The 23,837-nt window shown below is 39.8% G+C and overlaps 1 protein-coding gene across 1 annotated transcript; it reads right to left on the reverse strand.

Annotated features, from left to right (window-relative positions):
* Positions 1 to 1,640: 1,640 nt before the first annotated feature.
* On the reverse strand, positions 1,641 to 22,852 carry ghrhrl (growth hormone releasing hormone receptor, like). Its single transcript, XM_063891714.1, has 13 exons — positions 22,697 to 22,852; positions 14,872 to 14,977; positions 14,269 to 14,376; positions 13,067 to 13,158; positions 12,009 to 12,112; positions 10,624 to 10,756; positions 10,351 to 10,504; positions 8,604 to 8,664; positions 8,259 to 8,328; positions 7,481 to 7,572; positions 6,629 to 6,758; positions 4,661 to 4,702; positions 1,641 to 3,109 (listed from the first exon to the last, which is right to left on the reverse strand). Exons 1-13 carry the CDS (start codon positions 22,745 to 22,747, stop codon positions 3,008 to 3,010), a joined length of 1,245 nt encoding a protein of 414 aa, XP_063747784.1. The 5' UTR covers positions 22,748 to 22,852; the 3' UTR covers positions 1,641 to 3,007.
* Positions 22,853 to 23,837: the final 985 nt, after the last annotated feature.

Consider the following 23,837-nt stretch of genomic DNA (forward strand, 5'->3'; position numbering starts at 1 on the left):
GCTTGTGACAATTACTCCAAGGGGAAATAGTCCCTAGTGCAGAAAACCTTTGCAGCCAGGACCCCAAGAGCTAAATTGGACTCAGATGATGAATTGTGTGCAGCTGCAGCCTCACAGTGCATGTTCAGGCAAGCAGAACAACAAAGGGTTAAGAGCACCCTGTTATTAAGTTAACATCACCCCCCTGTCTGTCTGCACAGAACAAAAGAAAAGTACAGCAGCTGCAACAGGATTTACATTAAGCTCTTTGAAAATTGAAAATATGAAAGCTACAAGAGCGACAAAAAACTTTGAAAAATCATGTAAATACGCTACTCCCGTGAAACTAACTTATAGGGCAGGCTAAAGATGCGATACACAAGCTGAGTGCAACAAACTAAGCGAACTCACCCGGGTTAGATCTACTCGAACCGGTGTGTGTTTCCAGGAGTTAGACGGAGAAAGTTATCCAGATGCCAAAATGCGCTTCCTATCTTCTCCAGATGCGGAGACTCGTGCAGCCTGAAGCAGCTCTGTGTCAGTGTGGGGGGGCTGTAGCTGTAGCAATGACTCCACATCCTGTCTGCAAACTCTGCACTTCCCATTCCTCAAATCCCAAACCAGCGCTAAAGTCGAGCAGAAGTCGGGCCCGCAGGCGGATCACTATCACCCTCCTCTGAACCCTGACATGCGGGTCATAAAGCAGTCAAGAGCCTCGGTCAGCCGGGGAGTAAGGGAGGTCAAAGAGACTTCACATGAGAGTTCATTAGGTAAAGAAAAAAGCCTGGTACACCCTGACTGATAGTAAAAACATCTGGGGCTTTCATCTTTGAGGGAAACTTTCCTTTAGGAAGTTTAGAGTACATTTACACCGAGGTTTTTTTTTTTCTAATTGGGGCTGCATGATTGATTATTAAACACAAGTGAGTCATTTGTATTGTATAAGCATTGTGCCTACGTGTATTTTGCAATCATTATGTTTGATCACACGACACACAGTTTATAACTACTGTATGATGTAAGGACAGAGATGGAGGAAAAGCCTTGTATTCAGTTGCAGCAGCCAACAGCTTAGAATAATCTGCAAAAGTAATTTAGGTTTGAATTTATTGGGAGTTTCCCTTTCCTGTCGGTTGTTTTACCTTTTGATCTAAATTGTCTTCAAAGGCTAAAATCCCAAAGTTCCTTCCAGAGGGAGTTTACCTCTCCCTAACCCACCCAGCCTGAAACGCCTCCACTCCTTTGTTTACTGCCAACATAATGACACCAATTTGGTCCACTCACATTTCTATTGGCTAGCACTCAAAAAAAGTTGTACGTGATAGGCTAAGAGGCGGGACATCTGTAAACAGTGACGAATCACAACAGAGCCAGCCAGCTAACCAATCAGAGCAGACTAAGCTCTGGTTTCAGACAGAGGGTGAAAAGAGGTGCTGCACAGGCTATGAGAAAAATAAAGAGCGTTTTGAACCTTAAAGCATGGAGACATGTCACGATGGAGGCACACAATACAAATTGAACCTGAAAATTAGGTAAATATGTCCTCCTTAATTATAAAACTGGTAGTTTAACAATAAATAACTTGAAATATATTTTCTAAAATCTGTACTCAAACATATAAAACACAAGAAGATAATAATAATAATGAAACACATTTAAAGTTGTTTTGCTTTAATGATAACATTTATTAAGGTTTTCCATATGAAGCACACATTTCCAAAATACTCTCATATTGTTTTTTTATGAATGACATCTTTGGAAATGAAATCTACATGAATAATTAAGTAAGGTTTTAGTATCAGTGATTACATAATTGATTTGACATTTCTTAGCTGCCAGCTGATGACATTTACACGTTGTGAGATTGCAGAGAGCCGTTCACAAGCTGCGTGAACATATTTATGCTTTAACTCACACGAACCTTTTAATTTCACGAGGCAATAAAACGTCACTCAGAGAGGCACAAGAATAGCAGCAACTTTCAAATGCAACAACAGAGAAAGGCCTGACTCCTTTACACATTCAGTTTAAGACAAATGCTTTTACATAAAATAAACTCCACTGTCAGAGTATTGTGGCTTAAAACACATTAAAAGCATAAACAATTATTTCAATTTCTAACAAAAATAGATCTGTAAATGTACTATTGATGGCACTCATACAGTATATCCCTTTTTATCATTCTTCATATGCAGGACAAAGCGTTGTATGACGTCTTATATATATCAAATAATTTAAAAATAATGACACACACTATAGCAGCTGACACTAGTGCGTATCATAAGATATTCATTCATTGAGCTGCAATAAAGGTAATCAACTTGTACATGGATACGCACTGTGAATGAATACATTAGTATATAAAAACAAATAAATAAATACATATCAAACAACGATAAATATATACATACACTCTTAAAGTTCATCTCCCTGTGTGCTACACAACTGAAAATAATCAATGTAAGTTACAATATGAATGATGTAGTACGATGTGTTGAATTACATCAATAATAACCCATTTTAATTGCTGTTTGAGTCAACTGAGTGATGAATTATTTGTGAGATACTACATTTTTAAACAGGCTACGCTACAGCATCGGTGATACATGGAATCTAATGCATCTGTCTTTAGCATCTATCAGAGACTCAATCCAGGTACACACTCAACAAGTTACTTAGAAACTATTACCTGCCAATTAATTCTCCCTTATTCATTAGCGTAATCTCTCCGCTCCTCATACTCCCCATTCTTTAATCAAAACAGAGAGGTGCCCAAGGAAATCTGGAAGGTGTTCACAGTGTCTTAAGGGAAAAGAAATTGGCCGGATCTGTTTTGAAATGTGCGTGTGAAGTGTCGCGAGATTTCATCCTACTTTCTGAGGAACAGTCTTTAAAAATGGAATAAAAATGTACAGAAATGGCTTCAAACTAGTACTGTGCGCACTGTGCAGCCTATTGGAGATGATCACGTGTACAGAGACAATCCTGTGGGACTTTCCAATAAGCAGAGGAGCTGTGAAGGCCATCACTAGAAGGGTGTGTCCATCTGACTGCCTTTAGCAGCCGGCGACACCACACCATAGCTCCGCTCCTGCCACCTCAGCCAATGCATGTGCAATTCTTTTTGGACCTGACAGTACAGACATACAGAAAATGCAATATTAGTGGGGTTTCTAACTAGTAACAGGATGCTGTTGCAACTCAAATGCACTTATAGTTGTTTTGAAGTAACTCTGGATTCAGCTTTAAGCACATTTTCATCTTTTAAACCCTAATTATTTAAGTAAGGGGCTATAAAAGTGTTTGTACTGGGTAGCTGATTTAGTTTTTGACTTAAAATGTCACTGATTTACAGACGTCTTTATCCCGATATAACTCAATGGCTGTAAGGCCACTACAAAAATGTGCACTTCCTGGGGGCTTGAAGGATAACCATTACCAGACAACGGCACCTAGCCAAGAAATACTCTGGTACTTCATATTTTTAGAACTGAAAAGTGTTGCATAATTATTAAATGGATTTTCTTTTAGCAAGAATCCTAATTTCGCCAAATATTCATCGATGAAACAAAAACACAAAACTAGAGATCTTCATGTCTTAAAGGGCAAAACTTAAACACTGAATTTAGATCATTTGTGTAGCACAACACAAGTCATCTCAGGTATTGATTCACAATGTTATTGTGGTATTAACAAAATGTATATTCTTATTCTTATTCTTTATTAGGATCCCCATTAGCACTAGCATAAGCGTTGGCTATTCTTCCTGGGGTCCTCACACACACACACACAGAACAAACATTAAACAAAACTAAAAGCAAAATAGAACAACTCATTTCATCATATGAACAATGGTATATGAAGTGAAACAAAAATGGTCATCACATTTTAGCCATCATCACAGGGCCAAACCACAGGCACAGTTACATTTTACTCTGTAATGCTCATATAATGTTTTAGCAACCTTTTAAAATGTACTTGAGAATTTTCCTGAATTATGTAGACTGGTAACGAGTTCCAGCTAACCATGGCTCTGTACATGACTGTTTTCTGTCTGATATTTGATTTAGATGTGGGTAATACGAATCTTCTTTCTATTGCATGTCTTGTTTGATAGTTATGTTGAGTGTACTGCGATATAAACCTTTGTGATAATATATGTGGTAAGTGTGTCACTGTAATATTCCTAACAAAATTTAACAAAGTATAAGTGGACCTCTGTCTGACACTCAACCATTTATAAAGCATTGGCTATCACACATTTCCCCTGGTGTACGAGCATCCTTCACGATTAAACCCCAGCTGGATTGTTTTAATCAGTGTCTTAAATCTATGAGAGGATAGCAATGTGGATTCAATTACCTCAACCATTAGTCTGTGTAGTAATTAAGTGTCTCCCAAGTACTACCCATGAGGCCCTAATGCACCAGGCAGATGAGTTATTGTGTACCGAGACAGTGTCTTTGTACGTGGTGGTTAAATATGTGCTCAAGGTCCTTTGCTTATGAAGTGAGGGAAGTGTAAATTATTGAGCTTTTTCAGCCGTGACATCTCTTACCCACTCATCCTCACTGGTATCGGGTTACCCGTGTGTATTACGCAACAGAGAGCTGTAAATTACCTGCGTGCTTTGTTGCATATGTAACAGTAAATACTTGAGAGTGTTGTGGATTGTACTGACCTCTTGATTGAGAAAGCAATAGAGAATCGCTACGAGAAGCCCCTGTAAGAGAGATGGTCTTCATCATACACATTTAGGAATAGTCCACATCATTTAAAGGGTTGAACACACTTAAATAGCCTACATATAAAATGGAAAAATAGGAGCTAAAAGGCTTCACTGTAACCACTGGAATATCCTACCATCATGTTTTCTCACACAGACAGTATTTGGTTGAAACTCCTTTAATAAGCAGACCATAAGCAATGTATACTCTAAATGCATCTCCCATTTAAACTGGACTTAGCTTTTCCGTAACCAAAGTCTGGGTTAAAGTAATACATGCACGTTTGTTACCAGTCTATTAATGCCACATTCATGTGCCTAGACAATTTGAACTTCACAGAAAGGGGGAAAGGAGCTAATTACAAGACAGACATTCAACACCACCTCAGGGTGAGTTTTGTTTTATCACTTTGGTGATCCCTTGACTTTAACAGCTCAAATTTCACTTCAAATGCTTTTTTTATGACCAAATACCTGGTAAAGTAATGACAATCCCAGCTGTTTTAAGGGCTAATTATCAAATCATAAGACTAACACTACAGGCTACCTACTAAATGTCACCACGTTAGCATGACTGAGCATGTGACTGTGAGCATGTTACTGTGAGCATGTTACTGTGAGCATGTTAGCATGTAACTGTGAGCATGTTAGCATGTAACTGTGAGCATGTTAGCATGTAACTGAGTATGTTAGCATGTAACTGTGAGCATGTTAGCATGTTACTGTGAGCATGTTACTGTGAGCATGTTAGCATGTAACTGTGAGCATGTTAGCATGTTACTGTGAGCATGTTAGCATGTAACTGTGAGCATGTTAGCATGTAACTGAGTATGTTAGCATGTAACTGTGAGCATGTTAGCATGTTACTGTGAGCATGTTCGCATGTAACTGAGTATGTTAGCATGTAACTGTGAGCATGTTAGCATGTAACTGTGAGCATGTTAGCATGTTACTGTGAGCATGTTAACATGTAACTGTGAGCATGTTAGCATGTTACTGTGAGCATGTTCGCATGTAACTGTGAGCATGTTCGCATGTAACTGAGTATGTTAGCATGTAACTGTGAGCATGTTAGCATGTTACTGTGAGCATGTTAGCATGTTACTGTGAGCATGTTCGCATGTAACTGAGTATGTTAGCATGTAACTGTGAGCATGTTAGCATGTAACTGAGTATGTTAGCATGTAACTGTGAGCATGTTAGCATGTTACTGTGAGCATGTTAGCATGTAACTGAGTATGTTAGCATGTAACTGTGAGCATGTTAGCATGTAACTGAGTATGTTAGCATGTAACTGTGAGCATGTTAGCATGTTACTGTGAGCATGTTAGCATGTAACTGTGAGCATGTTAGCATGTAACTGTGAGCATGTTAGCATGTAACTGTGAGCATGTTAGCATGTTAGCATGTAACTGTGAGCATGTTAGCATGTAACTGAGTATGTTAGCATGTTACTGTGAGCATGTTAGCATGTAACTGTGAGCATGTTAGCATGTAACTGTGAGCATGTTCGCATGTTACTGTGAGCATGTTAGCATGCAACTGAGTATGTTAGCATGTTACTGTGAGCATGTTAGCATGTAACTGTGAGCATGTTAGCATGTAACTGTGAGCTAATTGAGTTAAGCCTCAAAGAGATGTTAGCATGGCTGTAGATTCTTTTATTGCTCACAGAATTTTAAGTTTGAGTGTCTGTACCTTATTCAACAGATCTGTGAATGACAACTTCTAATTTCAACTTTATTTACTGCAAGTGCCAAAAAAAAGCGAATCCAATGAGTCTTTAAAGTAATTCAATAAATAATGTCATAAATGGATCTAATATATTGTTTGGTGTTTCAAGTTTTTATCATTTATATAGCCCTTTAAAAAGCAGGCAGGTTTTAAACCCCAATAGTTTAACAAAGTTAAAAGTGTGTGTACCTGGAAGGATCCCATGCAGAGCTCGATACAGAGGCGCAGGTTAACATTGAAGTAGTCAGGCAGAAAATTGAAGACCATGTAGTGTGTGCCGAACAAAGGGATGAGGAGGAGGGTCGACTTAGTGAGGCGTCTGTTGCACAGAGGGGAGAAAGAACATGATGCAGGAGGTGAAGCTACCACAGGGAGTCCTTCTGTCTCATCTGAATGCTACTCCTATAGCATCCTCTACGCAGACACGCATCAGGTGCCAATCAACAGGATGTTTGTGTGTCTGTCTGTACACAGTTTTGTTGATGAGGTGAAAGGTAGAGGCTGGTGCGTCATTCAAAGGGAGGATAAACAAATGTGAGTGCACAGTTAATGTTTTCACATGAGGAAAATATCATTCTATCTGGCACAATTAAGTAAATAAAACACTCTATTTACATGCCTTTGTCTTTCACACGATTTGCATATGCATGATGTCCCTGAACACTTTCAGCCAATTAGTGAGCCTGTTTCATTTAGGCATTGCGATTCAGGTAGGTGGAAAGGTAGACGTGGCCAGACTCCCTAGTTTCAGTTTCAGAAATGACTGAATGAATTATACATAACACAGTGTGCTGTATCAAAAGTTTTCTATCAATTTGCATCTCTCCCTACATCAAAGCGCCCCTCTGAAATGGTTTCAAAGGGAGAGAAAACTATTTGAAAATGTGTTCGTCAGACTTTAAAAGCTTAATAGATGAAGATAAACAAGTCACACAGGCGCAACATTGGAAATCCGACTCTGTGTAAGATGAAAGTGATAAATGGAGTAATGGCTGAGGGAGGAGACGCTGTGTCGCGGCTGATTCTGCAGACAAACATTACCTGTACTGAGACGAGTTATTGAAGTGGATCAGACGGGGATTCAGTTTCTGGATCAGGATCCTGATGATGTTCATGAGGAGGAGGAAATTGACCTGTTGATTAAAAAGGTGTGGGAGAAGAATTACCAACCTAACACTTAACAACTTATTTTTGCTGCTGTCTTTACTAAATCAAATAACTGGTTATATCTGACACTGCACTGTAACTGTTATGATTTTAGTGTCTTATTTGAGCTTGTTTTAACTTTATCCTCTTGTGTTTTTAATGACTGTTTTAATCAGAATAAGATTCTAAATAAGAATTCCTTTATTAGTCCCATAGAGGGGACATTTACATTGTTAGGGCAAAAGAAATACTGACAAACAAATTAGAAATAAAATAATAATTAACCATTACAAGCAGGTACGGAGCAGAATTACAAACAAAGTAATGTAGTGGCTGCTAGAAGACAGCAGTGATTTGTATATGTACAAGTATTAGTATACAGTTATATTACAAAATTGCTCTTAAAGTTTGAATACATTTTTCTTTGGCAGTATGTCTTAATGCTCATAAAGTTATTTGCAAAGCAGTTCGAATTGCTTTGGTTTTGAAATGTGCTAAATAAATACAACTTGTCTTTCCGTGGCTATTGAGACAAGGTACTAGTTGATTGAGTAGCCAGATGTTTAATTGATTTGGTTTGATGTGAGGACACTTTATCCTATCGGTAATCCATCGCATGCATTGTGAAGGGTCAGTCGTTCAGTTTGTTTTTCTGCACAATAGGAACATTTACCGCTATAGACACGACAATCGGTCCCTTGATGATCCACCAATAGGGCGAGTCCTCGTTGATGTCCCAGCATCTAGTTTAGAAAGACATTATGAAACGTGCGCTTGAGTCCATTTGCAGTTATTTTAGGGTGTGATGTACAATGACGGTTAATCAATTCATAACCAGCAACAAATAGTAATGAGAACAAAGTGAGTGCAAATGACACCTCAGGTGTTTTTCTTCATCATAGAGCAATACTAAATAACATTGCATCTTGGAAAATGCTTTTTTGCTGCTACGCTGTGAAAAATAACATATAAGAAATAACTTGTGGAGAAAGAAGTAGCAGCGGTAGTGTCTACAAACTCTGTGTCCTCAAAATACACCCTGGATCCAATCCACATGACGATGAAGAGCACAGGTACACCTTCGGGAAAGCAGAGAAGCAAAAGTAATGTCAGTGAAAGGCAATCAATAAACATATTCAGAGACTCACCGGAGTGTGAGGCTGTTGAATAACAACCTCTTTAATATCAGTATTGCTTCAGTAAGAACACAAAGCAAAGGCAATACTTGTTGCACTACAATATGTGTAATTCATGCCTCGCAACCACTAGGACGAATTGCACTCTTTTTAAAGTTAAGTGACAGAAACATCCAGCCCACAAACATAATCGAATACATTAGTAGTGACTGCCACAGGGATTCAAACTCTGATTCAGTTTGTTTCGTAATTACAGCTGATGCCACCGAGCCAGGACAGTTTCTGGCTGTTTTAAAATAAAATCTGTCTGCCTCTTGTTGCCCCTGAAGACGTGAATCTTTTTTGGATCAAAGGACCGCAATACAAATCTAATTGTCGAGTTTAAAATCCATCATCTGCTTTGGGAGGATAAAGCATTATTTAAAAAACACACTGTTGAGGCCTCAAACTGTTATTGTAAGCCTCATGCTGTGATGTGGATGAGAGTGGTCAGTGTGATGTATTTCGGCACTTTGTTTCAAATTTGAAAAAATAATAATATTTGGAAATAATTACATTTCAAAATGTCAAAGAGGACACATTATGCTAATTTCCAGGTCCATATTTGTATGTTTACATGCTTTAATGTTCAAAAAGGCTCTTTATTTTTCTCATCCTGCCTGTGCTGCGGCTCCTCTTTTCACCCTCTGTCTGAAACCAGAGCCCAGTCTGCTCTGATTGGTTAGCTGGCCGGGTCTGTTGTGATTAGTCAACCGCTTAGAGATGTCCTGCCTCTTAGCCTATCACGTACAATGTGTGGGAGCGCTAGCCAATAGAAGCTCAAGTGTTACATAGTGATGTCATTAATTTGGGAATGTGAGCCTTTGCAGACCATTTACATGCACAAAAAGCTGGATAAACACACTACAGGAAAGGGAGAGCCCCTTAAAGCAGAATAGAACCTGTGATTGACGCTGTTTAGAAACATTAAGTACACGGCTATACTTATTTGTAGATTGAAACAAGTTGAATAAAAATAGTTTCCAAAATAACTGGAAACTGTAAATCATGCAATGCACATTTTTCTGTAGCCTGAGAAGAAAAATAGCCTGAAGCATCAAATGAAAGATATCATTAAAATAAAAGACATCTATTTTCTATGATAATAAATATCAGAAATGTATTCACAACATGTACTAACACTGCATAAACAGAATAAACTGTTGATCTCACAAACCAATGAAGACTTGAGAGCACTTTTCATTGATAACAGTTATTCTTGCCAATCTTAGCATGTCTCTTTTCCTGTAGAAGTGTAACTCACATTGAGCTGAAATACACGTAAATTAAATTAGCTGTCAAATATATAGAACTGTCTTTTTATATCCCAAGTATTAAACAGGATGCCATAGCTTTAGGATATCTCAAAAACGAACCAAAGTCCGTGTAAGAGCCCAAACGCTCATTTAGCCTGAGTTTATCATTTCTATTATTATCATAAAATATGAACATCAGCACTTAAGACTTCTATTTTGGAACGAGTCAAAGTGGTGAGCCAAACTTAGCCTGTTAGCGACTTAAGTTATAGGAAGTTGTGTTCCTCAGTCAGCATAACATAAGGGGAGGTAACTGCATGTTAAGTTCTCTCACCCCATCCCAGCAGGCTGAAGCCCCAGAGGCACGGACGACTGTGATAAAAGGACGAAAGCAGCAGGGAATTGAGGTAAAGTGCCTCCACCAGGAGCCAGAAGAAATTGGACATTACACAGTAGTGACAGAAGACCACAGAGGCCTTACAGGCAAACTAGACAAAAAGAAAGGAAAAGGAAGACACAGAGGGAATTATAATGCAATGAGAGCAACGGGGGAATCTGCCCATGGGAATATCTTTATGCAACTATGAACCTCTTTTCATTATCTTACCGTGGAAAGGGTGCAGTGGTTCGTGTCTTCACTCGAGAAAAGAGTTGCATCCTTTATGAACACAGCCACAGCTTTCAGGATAAATGTGATGAAGAGCTGGATGTGAATGAAGTTCCTGGCACAACGCAGCCTCCTGTTGAAATTGCAGATAAGATATAGTTGATGCACAGAAATATCAACGCCAGATGCTTTGATTAGCATACAAGTCGCCCAAATGGTCCAGATAAATTCTGCTTCACAGCACATTATTTCAGTACTTTCTTATGCTCACTAATATTTTCAATATGCCTAAGTGTGCATGGTTTAGAAAGGCAGCTTACACAGTATATCAGTTCAGGGAAAATGGTTAAGACAGAAATAATATGGAGATGCATAATGTTAGGAACAACATCAAAAACAACAACAATTCAGAAAGACATGCAGGTTTGGATAATGCAATTTTAAATAGGTTAAACCAAAAACTGATTTATGAGATGGCCCAGCTGGAAAATGTCACAAGGGCTTTGTCCTCTCTTTGTTGTTTTGCCTGGCCTGGCTCTGTGGGATACATGAGAAGACCCTTGACTTTGTGTAAATCAGCTGCTAAGTGCACTACAGCAGCTGTTAGATCCATGTCAATGAGGGTCCAAATCCAAGACAGAAATTATTGAGACTGAGAGGCATGACACAGATAAAGGAGAAGCACGTAAGGTATTATGGACAGATATGATTGGGTATTAACACCATCAACTGATGTAATTATATTTTGTTTTTTACTTTGACTTTCACAACAGAAACTACCCTCTTCCTTAATAGAAATTATTTACTTTTTAGGCAACATTTAGATAAGAAAATCCATATCTCAAAACCTGAAGCTAGAGCAAACCAGACTAACTAAAAGCTAGAAGCTAAAAACGTGAACAAAGTAAACACGGCTTTGCTTTTTCACAAAACTGTTTGGGTACAGATTAAAGAAACAACATATGTTTATTTGTCACATTTAGAGGTGTAAGCTCTTTCCTCCTGATGTCGGTGTTTTATGCTAAGCTAAGCTAAGCTAAACCAAAATAAGCTAAACACCTGTTAGCTCTTGTTTAATTTTTAGCCTAAAAAAATTTGAATGGTGTCAATCTTCTGTTCTTACCCTTGAAAATAAAGTGCAAGCATGATCCAAATGATCCTAGTTTTACTTGGACAACCTTTTAAATGTGTCAAAACAAGCTAAAGGCTCACACTACGGCCACTAACTGAGTGAGTGGGAGAGTGTCAAGGCTTAGAGTGCCTTGGGTCTCTGTGGTAAATGGACTTAAAGGTTTATCCAAAATGTATTGATAAAAAATGGAATTGAAGTCTACCAGTCTTACTTCTGTAAAACCATAATCTTTTGAAATGTAATATGTTCTTACCTGAAGAGCAACAGGATCAACACAGCCAGAGCCAGCACCACCAGAGAGATGCTGTAGCCGACGGTGTAAATCATCTTCACTGTGGCAAAGTATGACTGCTCTGTCTGAAAGCAGAGGGAAAGAGAGAAGATGTTTCACAACACAGGATAATACTCCTATGTGAATTAAATGTGATAGCTGAAAAAAATGACCCCAAATTGCAGAGAAGTTCAGGATTCATTTAGGTTGCAGAGATCAAAATATGTTAACATTATTTCACTTTCTGGATTTAAAAGTAAGGTTCTGTTTGGATAAGGATATATGACACTGCAATAATCACAGGAAAGCCCCTCTTTTAAAACAACAAAATGGCCTAAATTGTAATGGCATCTTTAGGTTGGACCAGAAAAAGAGTAGACGTCTGGCATTAAATCATGAACACTTTCCCCATATTTTAAAGGTAGCAGGAATAAGCAGTCTACTGAATCAACTCCAAAAAGCTACCGACATCATCACTTGTTATTAGAGACTTTCCATCTCTGCTATCGGAAGACTTAAGAGGTATTTTTTTAACACACAACAAAAGCTCTTTCTCTAAAGCACCAAAGTTTTCTGACGATTATCCTCCAAACGCACCTTCAGCACGATTAAGCCCAATCCTCTCTTTGTGAAATAGGATAATTTCAGCTATTATCGGACGTGTGACATTTGTTTCACTCACTCCCTTGCAGAAGTATTTTTACATAAGACGCATTTATAATATCTATTTAGAATAGATTTTCTTTTCTGCACCTGTGATGCACCTAGCATACTTAAATCTAAACCATCCTGAAAAGAAACAAAAAGGGAATATGGCCAATTACAGTCTGACAGGCTGTCTCAATCACCTTGTGTAACACAGTGCATTTCTTTTCTAATTTAGCTAGTTTTGTCTGTAATTGTTCCTGTTTCTATAAGATCTTTTTGTGTTAGTAGTGTCCTTGTTCCTGTTGCTTTTCTTTCTGTCCCGACCCCCATACTCTCAATTTCCCTTCCTGTGATCGGACCTCTTCATCAGCCTCACCCCTGGCAATTCTCACCTCGGGGATGTCATCATCCACACTGCAGGCGATGTGGTACGGGGGGAAATCTCTGGACCATCCTCCACTGGTGCAGTTGCGGCTCACTGAACCTGTGGTGAAAGGTCAAGATATCAAAGAGTCGGCCATAAAGAGATCACCTTCAGATTACATTCACCTACTTGTCGAAGTGAAGAAAGCAAAGGTTTTGAGTGATCCTGGTAATGTGATATATAACCATCTCCAGCAGGGCCAGAAACCAGCATTTGAGGTATCTAACCTATTTTCCTTTTCCAATCTGAACAACACAACACACCTCTGTCTTAACACTGATGCATAACAGTATCAGAATTATGTGAATTGGTTTTCATTTGCATTTTTTGCTGATCTAGAACTGCACAAGTGCGCTGGTTCTCGTTGACGGTGAACACTTGTTTGTTGTTAACATGGAAATCACTCTGACTATCCTTTCAATAAAACATGAATGCAAAATTAAGCAAGGTAGGTTTATATTGCACCTTATAACACAAGGCCATTCAAAGTGCTATACAATAACAATAAAAAGAGCATTTAGATATAGCATGTGGCCTGAAAGCACCACTGGGCCTCAGTAAAAGTGTTGTTTGGAATGGTTGTACAGTCTATCCTCACCAACACCGTTTAAAAATGCATTTTTTGGTGATCTACCGCACACAGCGGGCAAAGTCTTTCTCCATAATTTTATATTGGATCATCTGGCTGTTTTGACCCAAATATGGGTAAAGCTTTTAGCCTGATATGCAGTTTAGTTATATAAGCCTTTTACTGTTGATCTGATCATGCTGAATCCTTGCGTTGTGTAAACAGGGTAATCTTTCTGTCCTGTAAAGGGCGTCTATCTGAAGACTCATCTTTAGAAACTGTAATATATATCCTCCCCAACAGATAAAGGTACTTCATGTTTACTCACAATCCACACACACTCCCTTCCCTGCTAATTTACCTTTTAAGAAAAACTAATTTGATTTCAGTCGAGTGTGACATGCAAGCAAGCGTGAGCACCGACTGCAGGCGTGAGTCTCATTCAGAAAGAAAAGACTAATCAGTGTAAATAAATAAATAAACACGCTTCATGAAATGATCCGTATCGGAAACACACTTTCATTAGAGCAACAATGTCCTTTTTTGACTCTCGCTGCTCTCTTCATTATCACATCACTCAGCCTTCCTCCACCTTTAGTCACCTGTGTTGTTTTTGAAGAGGGAGAAGACGGCAGGGCATCCTCTCTGGACGGTTTCCCCAACGGCTGCATGAGGCCAGCAGGTGACAGCATCCCAGAATGGCTGACAACCTTTTCGTCAAGAAGGTTTAAAACAAAAAATTAAGTCGGTGTCTATCAAGGTAGTACATCAAAAGAGAAACTCCATAAACAGGCATCTGTAAGCACTTGAATCCGTCATACACTGCCTACACAGAGTTAAAATATATATGGGGATACAGCGGAGGTAAATGGGGTGTATAATGCACACTAAAACCATGGGCATTTTTCAAAGACATAGCATCTGCCTCCTTTTAAACTGTATTAAGACAAGAATGAGAAAGTACTGTAGGTTTCCACGTGAGACCTTTCACTTGAGATAGATTACATACATAAATCCTTGTGTAACTAGCCTTAATGGTCTCCTATACAGATGCTTCACAGTGATAGATCACCCAGTGCAGTCGAGACACACTGACAACTGATGACTTTCTGAGAAGCAATTATTCCAGCTTACACTCTTGTACGCAACACGCCTGGATTCATATGGGGGGGCTGCAGGGTGATTTTGAAATTGAAAACACACACCTTCTGTGCTTCTGTTGCCCTGATCGGAGATGGACTGAAGGCAGTGAAGCTCCTCTTTCTCCAGCTGGAATATGTACTCGCATTCAGGGTGCAGGCTCGAGAAGACCTAGGGAAAGGAAGAAACAAAGAAAGAAAAAAGAAAGGAAGAAAGAAAGGATGGAAGGAAGAAATGAGGAAAGGAAGGATCAAAGAAAGGAAGGATCGAAGAAAGGAAGGAAGGAAGGAAGGACGGAATAGAGGGAGGAAGGAAGATAGGAAGGACGGAAAAAAGGAAGAAAGACAGAAAGGATAGAAGGAAGGAATGAGGAAAGGAAGGATCAAAGAAAGGAAGGATCGAAGAAAGGAAGAAACAAAGGATTGAAGGAAGGAAGGAAGGAAGGTAGGATCAGAGGAAGAAAGAAAGGAAGAAAGAAAGGATTGAAGGAAGGAAGGAATGAAGAAAGGAAGGTGGGAAGGAAGAGAGGAAGGAAGGAAGATAGGAAGGACGGAAAAAAGGAAGAAGGACAGAAAGGATAGAAGGAAGGAATGAGGAAAGGAAGGATCAAAGAAAGGAAGGATCGAAGAAAGGAAGAAACAAAGGATTGATAGGAAGGAAGGAAGGTAGGATCAGAGAAGAAAGAAAGGAAGAAAGAAAGGATTGAGGAAGGAAGGAGGAAGGTGGGAAAAAGGAAGAAAGACAGAAAGGATAGAAGGAAGGAATGAGGAAAGGAAGGATCAAAGGAAGAAACAAAGGATTGAAGGAAGGAAGGAATGAAGGAAGGAAGGTGGGAAGGAAGAGAGGAAGGAAGGAAGATAGGAAGGACGGAAAAAAGGAAGAAAGACAGAAAGGATAGGAAGGAAGGAATGAGGAAAGGAAGGATCAAAGAAAGGAAGGATCGAAGAAGGAAGAAACAAAGATTGAAGGACGAGAGGAAAAAGGAAGAAAGACAGAAAGGATAGAAGAAGAAATGAAGGAAGGAATGAAGGAAGGATTGAAGGAAAGAAGTTGGAAAGAAGTAAGGGATGCTCTTTTGGAGATATTCATACAGACATTGAATCAGTGTCCTCATTCTTTAAATCCATAAAAACACATTCCCTCCGTCACTTTGCCTTTCACAGTAACCTTTTGGCAAAGCTCACCTGTTCCGTCTGTGACCTTAAGCTACATGATCCTTCGCTTGACTCCACAGAGAGGGGGAAGGTTCACTACATGATTTGGTCCCTATGGACAAAAAAGAAGATTGTCCTGGCCTCCATACATCGTCTTTTTATCCATTTAGTGACCCTCAAAGATCCTTCTCTTACTGCCTCGCTGCTCATTCCCTCCGTTTCCCGATGCCAAATTAAAACGGCATAATTGTGTTTGCATTTGACTGACATTTATCTCAGAATAAAACAAACGAGGATGTCTTGTTTCGTGGGGAGGAGAAGGACTTATGTAAGGTGGGTGTTGGAGAGTAACGTAGGGAAGAGGGTGGATCGAGGGTGGAAGAGGTTATGCTTATGATGAATGTGGGAACCATGTGTTCGGCTTTACTGCAAATGTGTGTGTGTGTGTGTGTGTGTGTGTGTGTGTGTGTGTGTGTGTGTGTGTGTGTGTGTGTGTGTGTGTGTGTGTGTGTGTGTGTGTGTGTGTGAAAATAAAACTGTATCTCAGTCTGTAACCTTTTCTGTGTTAGGTCAGCCGTTTATGACGTATATGAGTGTGTGTTTTTAAGCGTTGCTGCTTCTAAGCCGGATGTTGTGTTTGACAATGAGACCTGTAGAGAAAGGATGGGCATACTTTGATCATTGCATTACTTACTAAGGGTATCAAGCGCAGTATGGATATTTATATAAAATGCTTGTGTTTGTCAGAATGGGTAGCGAGAAGGGTTTCCAGATGATAGGAAGGCAAGACAAAGGAGTCAAAGTGGCAGCTCTGGAAGAAGTGGGTCCACTAGACCAATCTAAGGTCACAATTCACCTTCAGTCTTCAGTACTGGCAAGTGGAGGATTTTGTGCGAATGAGCTCAACTTCCAGGGGATCTTTAAAGTGTCATGTAGGTTTTATCCCATGTTGCTGGTGGACCTAAATGGTCTTAAATGTAAAGGTCAAAGCAGCAGGCAGCATCCTTTTTCCAGTCTTCCATACGGTTGCTACTGTAGAGTGCCTATCTTCAGGCTGTAAATGTATCCGAACACTTGGGCATATGATATCTGCTTTCATTTGGTTCCTTAGTTTTTTTCAATCATTGTTATCTAAGCATTGCAATGGTTTGAAACAAAAGCCAAGGTGGAGTAGTCGTAAATATGCATCCTGTTTTACGTATCCAGCAGGAGGCGACAACACTGGGTTCAAAAAGATGTCTCACTGTATAGAAGTCTCTGAGAAAATGATCAGTTGTTTCATTTAGGGTCTCTGTCTTAGTCTACAGTATGAGGAACTTCAACACATGGGATTGTCTTGCACACTGTACAGAGGTATTATGTTAAGTGCTGCAGCATCAAGTTATAGGGAGACTTACTTACTTTGTTGAGAATTTACCACAAAATTAGCAGAAAAATGTCACGGATGGAAGGAAGAGATCCCGGTTCAAACACAAGTTGTTTTACTTACCAATAAATCACTGCCCTTATATACTGTTGTGTTAGGACCAATGTCAGCAAGAATGAAAGAAGTGTTTGTGTGTGTGTGTGTGTGTGTGTGTGTGTGTGTGTGTGTGTGTGTGTGTGTGTGTGTGTGTGTGTGTGTGTGTGTGTGTGTGTGTGTGTGTGTGTGTGTGTGTGTGTGTGTGTGTGAAAGAGTTCTTCTAAAGCAAAGGTTTAGAGGCTCTCTCTTTTTGTCTGAGAAGATGAATATTATCTAACACAGAGGGAAAAATACAGATGTTTGTCCTGGATTCGTCGCATTTTGAAATACCTGAGGGAACTCCTAATGAAGATGAACTTCAGAAGCTATACTCTTCTGGGATCACAACGTTCCCTCTGGAGACTCCCCCAACAGCTTTATGAATGCCTTCCAACAGGATGAACTAATTGTGTGTGACAAACATTTCCATTAAACAGATCTTTGAGTTTCTCTGAGGGGGACACAGCAACATATGCACCCAAACAAACCCACCTGGAGCCATTTCATGACATTTCATAACTGAGTAAGCTTTGCATAGATATAGCTTTCTATTATCATAATGGTGTGCATAACATTTTAACTGGGTGCAAAAAAAGGCTTGGAAATGACAATAAAAAGCTAAATGTTTTTCTGGCAGGAAACAAACAGGATGTGTGTCCAAAATGTAGATGTATTTATCATCAAAGTTTGGTTAGAAAATTATATTTCAGCAGTTTCAAAAGGGGGTTTGGATACAAACATATTCAATTCTTTGACACAGTGAAAAATATTCCCATAAAGTGTCAGTAGATAAAAAGCTAATCCCCTAATTTAATCGAGCTATAGGTGAACAGGTGCCTCCACAAACACAGTCGGCATTTAAAAGTCACATTAAAGCCAAAGCATTTGAAGGGTTTGAACCCAAAACGCTCTGTATCCAATCAAAAATAAAGCTGCGCCTTGAAATTCATCACGATACAATTTGAAAACAGATAACCATAGCTGAAAGTGTTTTTGACTGAAACTCTTCTTTTATGTTTCTCCAAAGCAATTACTCACCTAGGTCCCCTTTCTCCTCAATTTGTTACTCAACTGTCAACTTGTTCACAATATAACACACACACACACACACACACACACAACACACACACACAAACACACACACACATAATAGGTTTTTTAGAAAAGAAAAGCTTGTGTTTGTGCAGAATAACAAACCACTTTATACAGAAAAGTAGTCGTAAATTACACACAATGCTCCTGAGAGTTGTAGGACAGGAAACATGTTTTCCCCCTATTCACTACGAATAAGTCGCAAGATAATGCAACCATCTGTCCCTCCATCAACGAAACATTTTGAAGGTAACATGAGAGAATGGCAGCCAGACCTCTTTGTTCCTAATGCAATGCTAATAATTTAATGAGAGGTGTCATTGTGCAATTTCTGCTCCAATTTCTGCTCTTTCTGTTCAAAGACAGGTGAGGGAGACAAGGTATACGCTGCCTCCTGCAGCTAGTTGGCCGTAAATGTGTTTCAAGGTGGGACATGTATTCAGATATATTGTTCTGTGCTAAACTGTGGCTGTGTTGTATTTAAACATTGAATAGGAAGAGCCAGAGTAAGGGCATTTATATTCAAAGCAGACGTGTGCACTCATGTTACAATAAAGCACATTGCACAAAAGCACCCGCTAAATGGCACCACATGGCTTTTTAATATACAAAGGCATGCTGTTAAGACATTTTATTCTACATAACAATAGTGTGCAGGTGAGAGGAAGCGAGGCAGGGGGAGAGGAACAATGCAAGAGTCAACAATGCTGGCGTGCATTTTAACTACAAAGTGGAACACTGTGCAGCGTTTAAGACACAGAAACGGACATAAGGAAACATGAAAACGGGGGGTTGTGTAAGGTGAGTCCGGATAACATGTGCCATGAAACTAAAAAATAAAGGCCTCTTCACACTGCGAGGTTAGCAGTGTGGTCCGCTGTAAAAATGTTCTCTGAGAGCCCATTATCCACTAACTACCCCCCCCCCCCACACACACACACAAAAAAAGAGGCCATTGAATTTGGCTCACTTTGCAGATGTTGAATTCTATTTTATACAGAAAATGAGGTGCACTTTACGACTGCTGCCGCTGCACTGTGGCACAGGAGAGAAATATATAAAACATGTGCAGTCAGACAGAAAGAGAGCACACACACACACACACACACACACACACACACACACACACACACACACACACACACACACACACACACACACACACACACACACACATACACACACACAGAGTCTCTGGAGTTCAGTTAGGAAGGAACTGTTTTACATATTATAAAATATAATGATTAGGTTTCTTCACTACACTCTTTATATATTCATCGTACAAACGCAGTACTGGTGTGTAAATTCTTACATAACTCACTTCAAAAAATGCACTATATAGCCTATATTGTATTTGAATATGTCGGCTACTAGTGAAGGTATGTAAGGTAAGATATATATTTGGGAAAACTCAATATGCAACCAAGAAGTTGACCGGACAAATATTCCTCTTGTCATGTTCCATTCGGCTATTTTGTGTTTCCTTTTGAATGTGTGTGTGTGTGTGTGTGTGTGTGTGTGTGTGTGTGTGTGTGTGTGTGTGTGTGTGTGTGTGTGTGTGTGTGTGTGTGTGTGTGTGTGCGGCGTGCGTGCGTGCGTGTGGTGTTGTAATGGACCCTGGTAGTTCATTTTAATTCTCCACAGTCCTGAGCAGTGAGAATGAATACACTGAAGTGCAGCGCGGTGATGAGTTTCTGCCCCGTTCCCATTCTCCCTCAGTCACACTGATCATCAGACCACCTGCCCGCCTGCTTCCCCCGTCTCTCTATACTGTTATGGAAATTAGAGAGGTGGCCGTGGTAATAATAACCCAATAAAGCTGTTTTGATACAAACAAAAAAAGGCAGTCGGAATGGGGATGTCAATACGAGTGTGTGCACGGTTTGCTGCACATCCTACTTCTTCAACAAGCACACAGCAGATAGAGTAAATAAAATGGTAATATCACACAACTAAAGTCACTCAGCGGTATTAGCTTCCCTGATTTCAATAAAGTGAGTGAGTGAGTGAGTGAGTGAGTGAGTGAGTGAGTGAGTGAGTGAGTGAGTGAGTGAGTGAGTGAGTGAGTGAGTGAGTGAGTGAGTGAGTGACCGAGTGAGTGAGTGAGTGAGTGAGTGAGTGAGTGAGTGAGTGAGTGAGTGAGTGAGTGAGTGAGTGAGTGAGTGACCGAGTGAGTGAGTGAGTGACCGAGTGAGTGAGTGAGTGAGTGACCGAGTGAGTGAGTGACCGAGTGAGTGAGTGAGTGAGTGAGTGACCGAGTGACCGAGTGACCGAGTGAGTGAGTGACCGAGTGACCGAGTGACCGAGTGACCGAGTGAGTGAGTGAGTGAGTGAGTGTGTGTGTGTGTGCGTGCATGTGCAAAGAAAAGAGTTAATCTTATCCATCATCATACATATTTATGTAGTTATTTTTGTATAAATTATTGAATGTATTGCAATCCTGTGATTTCTATGCAACCTTCTTTCCTTCAAGGTCCCCCTATACAAAAAGCCCCCGCCCTCCTTAGTTTATACGACAGTTCTTTATAAATCTCTATCTGCTCTTTCAAATGTTTCTTCTGAAGTCTGTGAAAGTGCTTTCTCCTCCTAAACAGAGCCTGACCTTTACCTCGAGTCTCTTGGTGTTTTTGCCCCTGGTCTCTTTTCATTTTGCTTCGCTTCACGCTGTCCATAGCTTTCTTCCGCCACAGATGAGAGATTTTTTCCTGTCTTACAATAAATCCAAAGTTAAAGTAACCATTCGAGAGTGAGCTCCTTTCTATTTTGATACAGATGACTCATCAGCGCTCTCAGACATTTGATCTGATTCATAAAATACTGATGATGTGACAGTGGAGGTTGATGGAGTTTAATAAAGCAGGAAATTTCACTTAAAGGATGCACAAATACTTAGAGGCTAACAAATAGCCTGCAAGATACAACAAATCAGGAGCAGAATTTGAAATCAATTTAATTAGTTTGAACTCTCAGAAAAAGGACTCAAGCGAACCCCTGCCAAGGATCAGTGTGTCCTTGGCAGGGGTTCGATTCCCTCTCCCTCCTTTTAATTATGCATCTTCAGCTGTGGTATCTGATAAAACGCAAAACAATTCTTTAAAAATATATATTCAGTAGCAAATTCAGCAAGCTCAATGAATGATATGATTCAAACGCCAATTTTGACCAAATAACAGTAAATGAGAGCGCATGTCACACAGGTCAAGAGGTCACAGATGAGTATTCACTGTTTAGGAATACAAAATCTATATCTAAGTTGTTTGACACGTTTTATATACCTTTCCAGTAATTGCGTTGTAATGATTTTTCCTAATCATGTGGAAATCTTATTGTTAGATCATCAGAGCAGATGAGTCTTAGCTGCCACCTGTCGTCATAGGCTTAAACCCCATGGAAACCAGTGCTCTGCCACATTGCCAGGTTTTGAAATTATTAAGGTAGAGACTTTAATTTTGCCCAGTGGGTTTTCAAGCTCTCCCTGAATTTTTTGTTTTGATATTCTTTAAATGGTGAAAGGTAAACTCCTTGCTTGCATGTGTCAATAAAGTTTAATCACATTAAAAGGTCGACATATAATTACAACCCACGAGCCACACACATGCACTCAATCTCCACCAGAGATCTGAAAGGTTATGTTAACACATGGACATACTTACCAATTATAAATGGTAAGCATATGTATTGGAAAATCTATGCTTGTGATAGGATATTGGCATTTTCTATTAGATAACCACAAACACACACACACACAAACACACATACCAGTTGGTTATGCAACACACGCTAATGATAAGAAAATGACTTTGGACCTGAGAAGAACCAAACAGCTGCTAATCAGGAGCCTGGAGACAGACACAGGGCATGCAGGCTCTCACGCACTGCTGCACGCTCACACACAGATAGTTTGTTGTGATGATTTAGATTAAAGCTCAGTGAAAAAGCAAAGTAATTAAAATGCAAATCTAGAGAGTAGGAGAGGAGAAAGGAGAGAAACAGGCAAACATTTGTAGATTCAGCTGATTTCTTTTTTTGGAAACACATCTGCCAATTTTCCTGCAAAAGAGAGCCTTAACTTTCCCATGGGGCAAAATCAATAGTGTGTCTTCTTTCATTGTAAACGACGGTAAGTTAAAGTAAATCACTCACAGTTTGAGGCAGACACAGAGTGAGGAGCATCCCTCCGATGAGGCAGGACATGTTGTCGGTTCCTCTGTTCAGTGTGGAGTGGAGCGTTCATCAATGACAGTGCAGCCCCCTCCTGCAGGGTGGGATGTGAGCCCCTGCTCTCTGCACAGGTGTACATACAACACCAGTCAAGCATGCAACAACACAAGCGAAGCCTTTTCCTGTGTTTTCTTTCAGAATACAAATCTCGTTCTCAAAATATCGATAGGAAATGCCTTTGAAATGAAAATGTCCACACATTCCTGTAGCTATGGGAAAAAAATGTCCCAGCCACCAATATGAACGATGGCAGTCTAATGACCCATTTGTTGCACGGCTGTGAAGCGACACACTTCTGTGTTTTATTTTGAAGGCTGAAGGAAGTTTGAAGGTGTTTTGGCAAGGTTTACCCCTGAGGCTGTGTTTGTTAAGTGAGATGAATTCAACTCTCTTCCTTCCTGAGCCTCCATGTGTCGCCAAACACACAGTTTGGGAAACATAAGGCTGGTATTTCACTTTACACAAACACAGTACTGTATTAAACAGGCAAGATGCAATACGGAGGTATGAGTCTGAGACTGTGAAGAAGAACGGTGTTCTGTTTGCTTTCACCTTCGGATTTCTCCTTTTCTAAATTGCTAATTTTCTACACTTGTGCACACTTAATCTAGTTTCTCTTACCCCCTGCCTGAAACCCCCCTCCTTTCTTCTGTAACATAGTGACATCACCATGTTACACTCGCACTTCTATTGGCAAGCTGTCCAACACATTGTACGTGATAGGCTAAGGGGCGGGACATCTCTAAGCGGTTGACCAATCAACAACAGAGCACAACAAGCTAGCCAATCAGAGCAGACTGGGCTCTGGTTTCAGACAGAGGGTGAGAAGAGGTGCTGCAGCACAAGCAGTATGAGAAACATAAAGAGCTTTCTGAACATTAAGGCATGGAAACATGTCACAGTAGAGGCACAACAAATATGAAGCTGAAAATGTGCAACATAAGTCTTTCAGTTGTATTTTTTCTTTTTAATAAAATGCATTAATATCGTTTTTGTCAGCCAATCTGGAAATTATAATTTCATAGATAAAAACGAATCTATAAATCAAAATCAGTAATGTTAA

This window comes from Eleginops maclovinus, chromosome 9 (assembly GCF_036324505.1).
Source record: "Eleginops maclovinus isolate JMC-PN-2008 ecotype Puerto Natales chromosome 9, JC_Emac_rtc_rv5, whole genome shotgun sequence".
In the NCBI taxonomy this organism is placed as follows: domain Eukaryota; kingdom Metazoa; phylum Chordata; class Actinopteri; order Perciformes; family Eleginopidae; genus Eleginops; species Eleginops maclovinus.